Source organism: Heterodontus francisci, chromosome 7, assembly GCF_036365525.1.
Source record: "Heterodontus francisci isolate sHetFra1 chromosome 7, sHetFra1.hap1, whole genome shotgun sequence".
Lineage (NCBI taxonomy): Eukaryota > Metazoa > Chordata > Chondrichthyes > Heterodontiformes > Heterodontidae > Heterodontus > Heterodontus francisci.
The window spans coordinates 82,437,428-82,452,173 of NC_090377.1; the positions used below are offsets into that span (position 1 = coordinate 82,437,428).

Sequence of the window (14,746 nt, forward strand, 5' to 3'; positions counted from 1 at the left end):
GGCTTCATCAGGAGACATGTGCGGAGTCTCCCAAGCATCAGCGCATCACTGCATTAAGGTGGTGACTGATGCCATATTCAGGCATGCCAACCAGTTCATCAAGTTCAAGACGGATGCCGCCAGTCAGGCTGAGAGAGCCAAGGGCTTCAGTGCTGTTGTTGGGTTCCCCATGGCCCAAGGCGTAATTGACTGCACTCATGTGGCCATTCGAACACCTACAGGTCAGTCAGTGGCCTTCATTAATCAAAAGGGGTTTCACTCAATGAATGTTCAAATCATCCATAACCACCATAAGGGTATATTGCAGGTGTGTGCTCTTTATTCCAGAAGCAGTCACGATGCATTCATTCTCCGGAACTCCCAGGTGCCCACGCTGTTCAGCCCCCCCTAGTGCCTGCAAGGATAGATACTTGGCGACAGGGGTTACCTGCTGAAGACATGGCTGATGACACGGGTGAGGAACCCAAGGAATGAGGCAGAGGAACGTTACAATGTGACCACCAGAGTGACCATAGAACAGACGATAGGTCTTCTCAAAATGAGATTTAAGTATCTCGATCGCTCAGGTGGTACTCTCCAGTACTCACCTGCAAGGGTATCTAGAATTATTGCCATCTGCTGCACCTTACATAACCTGGCGATGGAGAGGGGAAAGGCCCTGGAGGATGATCTAGTTCAGAGCGAGGCATCCTCAGATGAGGGATGGTGATACGGATGACGAAGAGGGGCCTCCTGAATGGTGGGGGGAGGGAGCTGGAGGTTTGGTGGAGTTAAGTACAAGAGAGATCCGGGAAGTTTTAATGCTCAGGCGTTTCTCCTGAATGGAGGCTCATCAACCAGAAACTGACATGGCAGTCTGAGATGAGGCATTAACAGGAGCTGGAAGCACTCATCTTCAGGGGGAAATCTGAGCTGATACGGACCACCTTTCCATCAAACACCACACAGCCCTAATGTGTTACCTCCCCAAATACCCTTTTCATACAGAACAACCAGATCACCTACAACATCAACATTGACTTGTGACATTTGAAAATGTCAAGTGAAAAATTTAATACATTTTAGTGGGTTTATACATCAGATAAATATTTACAAATTGCACCAGTGACCCCAGAGCGCTGTTAGTGTGATTTTTTGAAATGTTTGCGAGTGCTCACGCATGTAGATAATCCCTTGCCACCAGCCACAACAGAGGCAGGTGGCTGTTCAGGCTGCCGCATTGCTTTGGATGACTTTGGCGGGCATCCTCTGCCTGCCCGAGGCCGTACGGGCCGCGGCATGTTAAGGTGTCTGTTGCAACCAGGTGAGAAAGGTGTCTAGGGTTCCCTTTTAGCCTTCACCTGGTCTTACCGTAACAGGGTTTAATTTTAAACACACTAGGTTTTAGCTTCCCCTTGGTGAATCCTTGTTCACCGCTTTCCAATTATAAGGCAAAGGAATGAGCACAAGGAAACTTTCTTAGGTTTAAAGAAGAAAAGTGAAATTTATTAAAACTTAAACTCTAATTCAGTTAACACCTATGGATACACGCCGCGCCCCATGCTAGCATGCATACGCGATACGCACATGCAACTAGAGACAGAAAAGAGCAGAAGAAAAAAATAGAGAGGTTTGAGGCAATCTCTGAAGAGGGGTTTTTGTTACTGTGTTTTGACCTCGCTGTAGTCCTTGCTTGTAGGTAGATCTTGCTTTTTGTTGAGGCCCAGTATTCTTCTTAAACTTTGCTCACTATCGGAGACTTTTCTCTCTTGGGGTTCATATGTCTTCAGTGGTTTCCTAAGCCAGTAAGAGAGATGAGAGCAGACAGTAGAGAGGCGGCAGCAAGCCAGCTACGAGAGGTCTTTTCAGTCCAGGAGCAAACAGCTTTCTGCTAGTTTAAAACTCTGTAGCAAGTCCAAAATTCAAAAAAACTCCAACAGCCAATTAGTCACTAAACTGGTCTGCCCATGTCTGTTTGTGTATTCGGCCATTTTAGCAGTTAACCTGGAATGCGAGCTCCTCCACCCTCAATGTCTGGTAATCAAAAGTCCATTGTGGATTAAATTGGAGCAGGGAGTGGCCCCTTTGTCCTTTCCAAGTACTGTCTGTTACTATGCAAATGTCTTTCCAGTCAAGGGTTTGGTGTTTTTTAAAAACAAGTTCTTTCTTTACTTCAGTAACAGTTTAAAAATCAATGTTCATGTGGTGAAATTAATGTGCCTGATTCTTGGCAGGTGGGGGCCTGCATGACAGTGACCTTGAGCAGTCTCAGAAACACCCTCTGACACCCTGGGATTATGCTGTGCTGATGTCACTGCCAGAGGGGACAAGGAGCTGCTGAATGCCTCAGGAGTGCCTTGAGAGGAGCCCCCATATGAATTCTGATGTTGCCCCTGTGCCATCTCGAGGCTCAATTGGTCCCCTCTGCTGACCTGAGAGGGATGAGCAGCTTCCAAATGTCACCTGAGCATCAGAGACAGATCTCTAATGCACTGGTCCATGGAGCCCACTCTCTCTGTGAGGTTATTCATGGCCTCCAGGATCGGACCCTCCAACACAGCCACCAGTCTGTCAGTGGAGGAAGCCCGATGAGCAGATGACAGGGACTGTGCGATTCTCACGGCCTGGATGGAGATCTCCAAAGATCTCCAGAGCTAATGCATGCAATGTCTCTGGTAACTCCGCCAGATCTCCATGCTCTGCATGCTGCACCTGCAGCATCTCCCGCTGAATGGATGTCAGCGGAGGCTCATCATCAGCGTGGGGCTCTGCACTGGCCTGGCCTCCCACAGTCCTCCGAGTGTCAGAGGCATCGGCCGACACTGCCTCTGGCAACTGGTCTGGCACTTGTATGGTGCTGACACCAGGTTGTGACCACGAATCCGAGGAGGCACACATGCCAACCGAGGTGAATAACTCTGAGCCGGTGCTTGGTTCAGGGAGAATATGTGGCGCTGCACCCTCTGAGGTCCACTCCTCTTCCTCCAAGTTGGATGGATGAACCCCGGAGACGCTTCCTGGCCGCTGCTGTCTTTCACCTGTGGGGAAAATCAGAATGATTATTCGTGATCAGCACTCCTGATCGGACATGTCATAGACTACAGTGTGGGCACATGTGTGTGATTTTAAGTTTGTGAGCACCCTTCATTTCCTGAAACAATCGCCGCCCCCCCCACCCCCCAATGCCCCTCAACCACACTCTGGGGAACTCACCCTCCGGGTCAGGTGCGCTGGCCTCACCATCAGCTATAGCGCGTCCTCCATCCTCTCCTGCTAGCGTTAACGCATCCTCCTCCAATCTGGTCAAAAAGGCAAGGTTGGCCTTCTCATGGGTATTATGTGCCCTCTTCTCCTGTGGAGACACAAGGCAATTATTTAAGACCCTTGACTTTAAAGAGCATCACTCACCCCTTGGGCTGAGTGCTGCATCTCAAACCAATGCCAGTGAAGTGCACGGATGGAACACATCTGGACCACTGTGCGTCACAGTTGTACAGTTGTACCCATTATACGGCCCAGGGCATGGCTGCAGCCAATCACTGAAGATGGATGGCTTTGACCTTGCAGCATCAGCACCTATTGACCCTCCTATATCAGTTAAAAGCTATGATGATTGTGGAATGCCCTTTACCCTGGCAGAGCGCAGAAGGCCATTGACCTGCTTGCGGCACTGGAGCTATGTCCTGCTAACTACTCCGCGACTGCTGACCTCCTGCTCTACCTCCAGCCACGTCTTCTTGGTGACCTGGGGAGGCCTCCTCCTTCCATCTGATGGGAAGAGGACCTCCCGTCTTGCCTCAGCCGCCTGGATAAGGACATGCAAGGAGTCCTCTGAGAAGTGGGAGGCCATGCGACTGCTTCTCCCTTCCATTGCCACCAGTGGGTTCTGGTGGGCTTCTGTTTTATTTCAAATTGTTGGATGGGTGGGCACTTTAATTCTTCCTCCAGTCCTTTCACCCTCAGGCTGCTGTATTTCCTTTTGCGATATGCTGCTACTACGTTATGTTTGCTGCAGGTAAGCCTCTCAGAGCCACAGAGTTTGCTGAAAGCCCTTTTAAATGCCACCCCCACTGAGGCTTACCCTCCCGCCCATGCGTGCCCTTTTCATACAGAAATATGCCACGGAGCAGCGAATTGGCTGCTTCGCGTGCGACAGCGTCGGCAGCTAGGCACGGAGCAGGAGCAAGTTCTGCACCCGCTTCCATCTCCCTGAACACGAAGCTGCCGACAACGGCAAAATTCTGGCCAATATCTCAAGAGTCAAGACTCCTGACCTCGATAAATCTTGACCTGTCACCTCTCTTAAACATCTCTCTAAGTCAAAAAGCCCCTGCTGAGTATTTATCTGAAGACAAGTGACTTCCAGTAAATGTTGTTTTCAGACAAGACCTCTCAGTGTCCTTTTACTGACCCCAGTGAAAAAACATCCTCTGAATCCTTTTCAGTTTTCCCAAATAAAACAATGTCCATAATTCTAAAATCCACATGTCCTCAAAAAAAACTTAACAAAGCACCGTCATAACAATATTTAAATACATGGTCCTGAAACTTTGATGGTCTGGTAGGGCGGCAAACAGGCCTTATCTGGCAGGTGGATTCAGATTTTGGGATGTTGCCTGGGTTTTCAATTCTTTGAATTTCTACCAGAAGTGAGGGCAGGACAAAGTACAGCCACTTTTAACGAGTGCTACTATGCAAAATGATGGGTTTGTGATTGGCGTGGTTGGGTGAGCCATCGACATCTACCTCAATCCATCCATGAAATGCTCAGCACTTGTGGACTACTCTGCCATATGATCTACTGAGGCTCTTCCTGACCAAAGAATCAGCAGCATAAAACATCTTCTGCTCCATAGATAGCCATTTGTAGGCACTGCAGAGGTATATGATCACTGCAGTGATAGATTATCCTCGTCTGTCGGGCATTTAGGGCCTTTTCAGAGGCCTCAAAATAAAGTGAATTCCTCCCTCGACACAGCCCCTTGACATAGAGGCAGGTGGACAAAAGATCTGCACATCCACCTTCCCTAAAAGGATCTAAAAAACTGGGCAGAATCCTGGCAAGACTAGGTTCCATCCCATTCTCTGCTCCCTAATCCAGAGATGCACTGGACTTCTGATTTAATAAATGCAACAGCCAGATGCCCTCCCAAATATAACTACTGCCTCTTGAAGAATTATGCCCAGGATCTTCAACAGACCTCCAAACTAAGCCTTGCCTCAAAATATGCACACATGTGAAGAAAGCAAAGAGAAAATAAATCAAACTTCTCACTTGGTCTGGGCCAGATTTTGGAGTATATAGTCCAGTAAAACCTACTACATAGAATATAAAAAAAATTAGTTTTCTGTTAAGTGTGAATTTGTTTTCAGATCTGTATGGAATTTGTAAATGCTTGATGAGTATAGAGCTATCTATTCCTTCCGTTTCAATTAATAATGGCCAAATAGTATTTTAACGCTGCTTTGAAAGGTGTATTTGTCAGAAGTCTGATTTCTTTGACAACCTTTAATCTGTTCTTCCTCACAGATGTAGCAGTTGGTGCCTTTATGTCCGATACTGTTGTGTTGCTCAGGTAAGATTGAGACATTATTATTGGGAAAGATAATTTGGCGGAATGGAAAATGGTGATCCATAAATGGCAAGATATATGCAGTGGCCTCCTAGTGCACTATATGCTGTTTGAACTTCAGAATTTAAGCCAGCAGATTTTTCTCCTTTGATGCAGGGTGATGCATGCAGATAATTTGAAGCGAGCAGTTGGTTTCCTGTCTGCAATACTGTATGAGCTTATTTTGGGATGCTGTTTGCTTTCAACACTGCTTTTATTCAGGATATAATGAATAAAATGACATGCAACTCAAATACAATGATCTGCTTTTATTCTGTTGAGGAAGTGAGGTTTCAATTGGATGGTAAAAAGCCATATGATACAGTGCATAGACTTTCAGAAATCCTTGATAAAGCCTTACATGATGTGCAGCTCCACAAGATTAGGACAGTGGGCATGATAAATAAAGTTTGGAGGAGGATTGGTTGAAAGAGAGGAGGCAGCAGGTTCTAGTTAGGAGAGTGGTATCAGGCTTGGGTACTGCACTAAATAAAGTGCCCAATCCTGGGTCCTTAATGTGTCTAATTTACATAAGTGACCTGGGATTCAGAAATATATGGCAAGCTGGTCAAATTCACAAATGTTTACACTTGAGACCAATGAAGCCACCAAGAATTCCAGAAGGATCCAGACAAAATTTGTAAGGGAGCAGAATTAGAGTGGATGAAATTGAATACAGACCATGTAAAATATTGTATATGAAAGAAAAATATGTGGAATATATTCAGTGGTATTGAACTGGCTAGGGAAGAGGTTGAACAACATATAAATAAATATAGTAATATAAATATAATAAATATGCCAGCAATGCTAAACTCTACCTTTAAGCATATCCTGTCATTGCAGAGCAGCAACCAACAAAGCAAACACAATACTGACCTATACAAAGACAAAATACTGTAGACACTGAAAATCTGAAATAAAAACAGAAAATGTTGGAAATGCTCAAGAGGTATGACAGGAACTGTGGAAAAGGAAACAGGGTTCAGGTCAATAACTTTTCATCAGAACTGGGAAAAGTTAGAAATGCAGTAGGTTTCAAGCAGGTGAAAGGGGGTAAGGTGGGAAAAAGAACACAAGGAAAGTCTGAGATAGAGTGGAAGACAGAAGAGATTAAATGACAAAAGGGTTGGGGTGCAAGGCCAAAGGGAGTGGTAATGGGACAAGTAAAGAAACAAAAGATGTGTTTAGAGGAGGTGTGAATGGCAGAATGATGAACAGCTGCCATCCAAAATCAAAAACGAGAGTAAAACCGAAACTTGCAAAGAGAAAGGAAACAAAATGGAGGCAGGATTACAGTTTGAAATTGTTGAACTCAATGTTGATTCCGGAAGGCTGTAAAGTGCCTAATTGAAAGGTGAGGTGCTGTTCCTCGAGCTTTCGTTGCACTTCATTGGGACACTGCAGGAGGCCAAGGACAGAGAGGTCAGTGTGAGAGCAAGGTGGAGAATTAAAATAACAGGTGCCTGGAGGCTCAGGGTCATGCTTGAGGACTTAAATGACGGTGTTCTGCAAAGCAGTCATCCTATCTGCGTTTGGTCTTCTTAAGGTAGAGCAGACTGCATTGTGAGCAGTGAATACAGTATACTAAACTGAAAGAAGTACATGCAAGATGCTGTTTCACCTGGAAGGAATCTTGGACGGTGAGGAGAGAAGAGGCAAAAGGGCAGGTGTTGTATTTCCTGTGCTTATATGGAAAGGTGCCATGGGAACAGGATGGGGTGTTGGGGGTGATTGAGGAGTGGACCAGGGTGTTGAAGAGGGAAAGGTTCCTTCGGAATGCTGAAAGGGGGGGTGGGGGGAGGAGAAGATGTGTTTCGAGGTGGCAGAAATGGTGAAGGGTGATCCATTGAGTATGAAGACAAAATTTGTTAAAATTAATAAATAATTTCTCGTATTTTATATTTAGTTAAAAACCGACAATGAATGAGCATAACTTATGCCAGATGTTCAAGAGGTAATTTGACTTGCACTTTATTTCTCAGTTCCATCAGGAAATTTGCCCTTAACAGCCAGAAATGATGCAGTGTACATCTTCAACTCAGTGATTATACTCCTTTGCGGGGAGATAAATGGCACCTCTATGATAGATTTAGCAATCTAATACTTGAACCAAGTACTTGCTGTAAAGCTACCTCTGCCCCCGCCCCAACCCTCGCCATGAATGCTCACATCCTTCTCTAGTTTCTCTCCTATCTTCCCATGCGCCCTCTCTGAGCTCATCCTGTCCATGAGACCCAGCTCCTCCCCTCCCAACCCTATTCCACTAAACTGCTGACCATTCAGCTTCCTTTTCCCATGTTAGCTGATATTGTTAACAGTTCTCACTTGAGATGAGCTTCTGACCATGTATCTGCATCATCACTAAGACTGCCTAATTCCACCTCTGTAACATTTCCCGACTTTGCCCCCACCTCAGCTCATCTGTTCCCGAAGCCCTCATCCTTGCCTTTGTTACCTCCAGACTTGACTATTCTAACACTTACCTGGCCAGTCTCCCACATTCTACCCTCCGTAAACAAGAGGACATTCAAAACTCTGCTGTTTGTATCCTATCTTGCACCAAATCCTGTTCGGCCGTCATCCACTCCAAACAGTCAGGGAGAGATAGAGGAGCAGATCTGTAGGCAAATCTCAGAGAGGTGTAAAAATAATAGAGTAATAATAGTAGGGAATTTCAACTTCCCCAATATTAACTGGGATAGTCTTAGTGCAAAAGACTTAAAGGGGGCAGAATTCTTAAAGTGCATCCAGGAGAGCTTTTTGAGCCAGCATATGGAAAGTCCTACAAGAGAAGGGGTGGTACTGGACCTAATCCTAGGGAATGAAGTCGGACAAATGGTGTCAGTGGGGGGGCATTTCAGGGATAGTGACCATAACTCTGTAAGATTTAAGGTAGTTATGGAAAAGGACAAAGATGGACTGGAAATAAAGGTACTGAACTGGGGGAAGGCCGATTTCAATATGATAAAACAGGATCTGGTCAAAGTGGACTGGGAGCAGCTACTTGTAGGAAAGTCTACATCATCAGTGGGAGTCATTCAAAAAGGAAATAGTGAGAGTTCAGGGCCAACATGTTCCTATAAAGGTGAAGGGTAGGACCAACAAGTCCAGGGAACCCTGAATGTCAAGGGATATAGAGGATTGGATAAAGGAAAAAAAGGAGGCTTGTGACAGATTCAGAGGGCTGAAAACAGTGGAGACCTTAGAGGAGTGGAGAAAGTGTAGGGGGATACTTAAAAAAAAAATTAGGAGAGCGAAGAGGGGGCATGTAAAAACACTGGTGGACAAGATAAAGAAAAATTCCAAGGCATTTTATAAGTATATTAAGGGCAAAGGGATAACCAAGGAACGAGTAGGGCCCATTAGGGACCAAAGTGACAATCTGTGTGTGGAGCCGGAGGACGTAGGTGAGGTTTTAAATAATTACTTTCCATCTGTGTTCACTATGGAGAAGGGAGTATGGAGTAGGTGTAGAGATCAGGGAGGGGGATTATGATATACTTGAACAAATTAGCATTGAAAGGGAGGAGGCATTAACTGTTTTAACAGGCTTAAAAGTGGATAAATCCCCAGGCCTAGATGAAATATATCCCAGGCTGCTATGTGAGGCAAGGGAGGATATTGCAGGGGCTCTGACACAAATTTTCAAATCCACTCTGGTCACAGGAGAAGTGCCAGAGAACTGGAGGACAGCAAATGTGGTACCATTATTCAAGAAGGGTAGTAGGGATAAACCAGGTAATTACAGGCCAGTGAGTCTAACATCAGTGGTAGGGAAACTATTGGAAAAAATTCTGAGGAACAGGATTAATCTCCACTTGGAGAGGCAGGGATTAATCAAGGATAGTCAGCATGGCTTTGTCAGGGGGAGATCATGTCTAACAAATTTGATTGAATTTTTTGAGGAGGTGACTAGGTGTGTAGATGAAGGTAAAGCAGTTGATGTAGTCTGCATGGATTTCAGTAAGGCTTTTGATAAGTTCCCGCATGGGAGATTACTCAAGAAGGTAAGAGCCCATGGGATCCAGGGCAAATTGGATACAAAATTGGTTTAGTGGCGGGAGGCAGAGGGTGATGGTCGAGGGTTGTTTTTGTGATTGGAAGCCTATGACTAGTGGTGTACTGCAGGGATCTGTGCTGGGACCCTTGCTGTTTGTACTGTACATTGATGATTTAGACGTGAATATAGGAGGTATGATCAGTGAGTTCGCAGATGACACGAAAATTGGTGTTGTCGTAAATAGTGAGAAGGAAAGCCTTAGATTACAGGTCGATATAGATGGGCGGAGCAGTGGCAAATGGAATTTAATCCTGAGAAGTGTGAGGTGATGCATTTTGGGAGGACTAACAAGGCAAGGGAATATACAATGGATGGTAGGACCCTAGGAAGTGCAGAGGGTCAGAGGGACCTTGGTGTACTTGTCCATAGATCACTGAAGGTAGCAGCACAGGTAGATAAGGTGGTTAGGAAGGCATATGGGATACATGCCTTTATTAGCCGAGGCATAGAATATAAGAGCAGGGAGGTTATGATGGAGCTGTATAAAATGCTAGTTAGGCCACAGCTGGAGTACTGTGTACAGGTCTGGTTGCCACACTATAGGAAGGATGTGATTGCACTAGAGAGGGTGCAAAGGAGATTCACCAGGATGTTGCCTGGGCTGGAGCATTTCAGCCACGAAAAGAGACTGGATAGGCTGGGATTGTTTTCCTTAGAGCAGAGAAGGCTGAAGGGGGACCTGATTGAGATATACAAAATTTTGAGGGGCATAGATAGGGTAGATAAGAAGAAACTTTTTCCCTTCGCGGAGGTGTCAATAACCAGGGGGCATAGATTTAAGGTAAGGGGTAGGAGGTTTAGAGGGGATTTGAGGAAAAAGTTTTTCACCCAGAGGGTGGTTGGAATCTGTAATACACTGCCTGAAAGGGTGGTAGAGGCAGGAACCCTCACAACATTGAAGAAGCATTTAGATGAGCACTTGAAATGCCATAACATACAAGGCTACGGGCCAAGTCCTGGAAAATGGGATTGGAATAGATAGGTGCTTGATGGCTGTCACGGACACAATGGGCTGAATGCCCTATTTCTGTGCTGACTAACTCTACGACTTATTCCTTGTGCTTATATTGGTTCCCGGTCAAGCAACATATGATTTTAAAATTCTCATCCTTGTTTTCAAATCGCTGTGTGGCCTTGCCCTCCCTATCTCTGTAATCTTCTCCAGCCCCACAACTCTCTGCAACATCTGCACTTCTCCAATTCTAGGTTCTATAATGTTAAACTGTGCCTCTTAAGCTCCAGCAGTTCCCCTGCCTCGATTACAATAATTACCTCACCCTTGCAGTTTAGTCACTGAGTAACCCATTCCATCTCGGTTCTTACAGTGGGGCAAGGACACCCAAAATTTCAGAACCATAGGCACCAAATTTAACTTCAGGAGCCAAATCAGCACCAACTGGGCAGGGTGACCATGCTGCTCGTTCATGAGAGGCCTGAACCATTTTGATAGTCAGCCCTCATGAGCTGCACCCTAGTTTTCTGTTGTTAAAAAGCAGATCGCCAATGAGGGCAGTTGGAGTATCTGGTAGACCCAGCATCATTATTGTCAGAAATCAAAACAACTATTGCATTTTTGAGTTACATGTCTCAAATATTGCAATCAAGTATGACTTTCAGATAAGGAGAGATGTAAGGACTGTTATCTATTTAGATGGCACAATAGAGATGCTTTTGGGGAGCCCATTGCTGTCTTCAATGTCATCTGTGCACTGAATCATTGAAAATTAGTAGCACAACAGACGTATATATTTGTATTTAACTTATCCTGACAAATTTGTGAATGAAAGTTTTTACAATGTTCTTTTGTACCATGTTATTAATAAATTTGATGTGTTGCATTGATACTTCAGCATGTACTTTATAATATGTTACATTATGTCAGGAGGCAGTTTTTGTTTTAACTATTGGTAGCCAATCAAACTTCCCAGTCATTGATGCATAAAAATTGCTGTAGGGTTTAAGCATTATGCCAGCATCAGTCAGTGAATGAGGATGCGTAGGAGCAGAGAAGGGCTGCCAGGAATACCAAATGGCACAACAGACATGCTGTCTGAACCTGTGCTTTGCATCCCATTGCATCTACATTCTCAGGCACAGCTGCCTGACACTGTTGGAGGAGGTGCTGTTACCACAGATTCAGGCTTATCAAGGAGGAGGTTACAAAAGTATACATCTGCTTCAAGAAGATGTGCAGCCAACATGAAATGTAAAAAAGAAAGACAGACTTGCAATTAAATAGTGCCTTTCACATCTTCAGGATGTCACAAAGCACTTTACAGCCAATCAAGTACTTTTGATGTCTAGTCACTTTTGTAACGTAGGAAGGAAGGCATTACCAGTCATCAAGATAATCATAAGCCTTTATTTTTATGCCACCTTCCAGGCTAGAACAGGAGTATTGGTGAATCTGTGGAATTCTCTACTCCAGAGGGCTGTGGAAGCTCAATCATTGAGCATGTTCAAGATAGAAATCGATAGATTTCTGAATACTAATGACATCAAGGGATATGGGGATAGTGGGCAAAAATAGCGTAGAGGTAGATGATCAGCAATGATCTGTTTGAATGGCGGAGCAGGCTCGACAGGCCAAATGGCCTACTTCTGCTCCTATTTCCTATGATCCTGGTTATAATGTCATTCAGTTTGCTATCCACAAGAAGATGTTGGATGCCATTGTTCAACAAGGCTACAGAACTATTGCTTGTCCCAGAGCCCAGAGAGTCAAAATCTGCATTCATATTGCCATTCAAGGCCTTGGTTCAATTCTCCTACATATGAATATACAAAATCAATGGGCAGGAAAACACCAGTTGATCCATCGAGCCTGCCCCACATAGTCACAATGCCTGGAGCATCATGATTAGGCACACATACCACCTACACACATGCTCACTATCAGTCATGTAATCTTCTAGGAGAGGCAAAAAGAATCCAAGGTCAATCAGGAAAAAAGAAAATCTGTAAAATCCGTCTCCAACCCTCTTAGGTGATCAACATGTGTCCAGAAGACCAGAAAGACAATGTATATACCACCTGCTATTTTATGACCCAAAGATTTGTTTTAAATTATAGTGTAGATGTAGTATGTGACTACTGTTATCACGGTGCTTCTAAATTTTTTGTTAAGTTTTTTTTGTGGACTCATATTTTAGAATTATGAACATTGTTTTATTTGGGAAAACTGAAAATATTCCATGGATTTTTTTTCACTGGGGTCATTGAAAGGATACTGAGAGGACTTGGTTTGCAAACAACCTTTACTGGAAGCCACCTGTCTTCTGATAAATACCCAGCAGGGGCTTTTTGTCTTGGAGAAGATGTTTACAGAGAAGTGGCAGGTCAAGATTTATAGGGGTCAAGAAGCTTGACTCTTGAGGTTGTTTTTGGTTTCACTTTGGACAGTCAGTTGGGGTTTTGACAGTGTTCTGAAAGGAGTTTAAGAATCAACCTGCCAAGGACAAAACTCCAGCTCAGCCTTTTTCCATCTCTTTGAAAAGCCTGCCAGTTTTTCCATCTCTTTGAGAAGCTCTTCGAAGCTAGTGTAAGAAATAGAGAAATTGATCTGCATTTCACCTGAAAGCCTGCCCGAAATCCCTGTTGCTGCATTTCTTCTGGAAAGCCTGCCAAACTGATCCTCAACTTTGCCGGAAAAGAACTGTTCTAGGAAGATCCCAGAGACAGCCATTTACGCGTATTTGGGATGCCAAACCAAAAAGGGACAGCTGACATCTTTCCATATCTTTTCTTTTTTCTTCAAGAATTCGCAAGTATTTGGCCAAAGTATTCTTTTTGTCTTTTCTTTTATAACAGAGTCCTAAAGAGAAAATCTCTTTTTCGGTTAACTGGTGTGTGTGCGTGTGCATGCATGTGTGTGTCTGTTTGCGTGTGTGTATGTGTATGAGGGGCTAAGGTAAAAATGGAAGTTTTATATTTCACTCTGTGGGTTAACGCTTTGCTTCGTTACTGGTTATGTCCTGTTTTATAATAAACTCATAATTTTGTTGTTTATTAAAGAAACCTGGTTGGTGTATTTTATTCTGGGATAAGGAGTACACTCTATGATTGACCATATCAGTAATTGGGTACACATTTAAAAATATGTTGTGACCTTTGGAGAAGTGGAACTAGAAAAGACAGTGCACTCCTCCCACTTTGGTCATCACACTACCAAGACATGCAAGTCAATGCTTAGTTCCTTGGAAGTTGTCATAATGCCTTTTATCTTAAGGCAATGATTTATGCTACCCCTATTTTAAGGGAATGAAGAATGGAAGGATGGCATTAGAAGGATCAAAATTGTCCTTTGTATCCATGGTTCGTGTTCTATAATCCAACACAAACAGAAGCAAAGTACATTTGAAACAACCCCAAAGTGCATTTGCTACAACCAAAATTATTAGACCATTGTTATCTTGAAGTACAAGGTCATGTGTATGAGGTATTTGGGGAAAGCTACAGAAGAGCCCATCCCCAGGGTTTCCAGCATAATTGTTGCCTATTGCATTTTCCTTTCACTGCCCTGAAAAGAAGCCTCAGCATCCATATTGATGATTAGAGTGGCAAAACCATGCCAAATTGAGAGGATGAAAATGCCAGTGAGCATTTAGCAGTTGTACCAACAATGCAGCAAGGTGAGGATGGCTTCTAAGGAATGCCAATGCTATACCATTTTGTAAAGGCTCAAATCACATCTGCTAAGTAATTGTGCCCAAGCATCTTGTCCTAATGTTCACACTCAGCTATTCAAGTACCATTTATTGCCGCTATATTGTAAACAAGGATAAACAATTACTCAGCACAATGCTCAAGTCAGATGCAGGGCAGTTGCTTTCTCTATTTTGTAGTGTGTGAATGTTGACAGATTGAGTTGGCATAATGCTGCCCCTTGATGCGAGTAGTTTGTTTCTGATGTGTGATACCTAGCCTGTCACTCTTTCTAAGTAACTCCTTTGTGGAAGGAACATGTGTTTTGGCTGGCTGCAGGATTTACTGACAACCTGCTGGGATTCTAGTGGCTCTAGACCTCTCTGTACTATACAATGCCAGGGGTCTGCAGGTAGGCCATCCACATTTGAGACTGTGATGGCTGACT

The 14,746-nt window shown here is 44.2% G+C and overlaps 1 protein-coding gene across 5 annotated transcripts in view; it reads left to right on the forward strand.

Moving 5' to 3' along the window:
* Positions 1 to 14,746, forward strand: part of itga4 (integrin alpha 4) — a 325,335-nt gene that overhangs the window by 187,051 nt on the left and 123,538 nt on the right. For all 5 annotated transcript variants that reach the window (XM_068035544.1, XM_068035543.1, XM_068035545.1 and 2 more), the window contains exon 13: positions 5,510 to 5,555. In XM_068035544.1, coding sequence (XP_067891645.1) covers positions 5,510 to 5,555 — 46 coding nt within the window. The remainder of the gene's footprint in view (positions 1 to 5,509; positions 5,556 to 14,746) is intronic.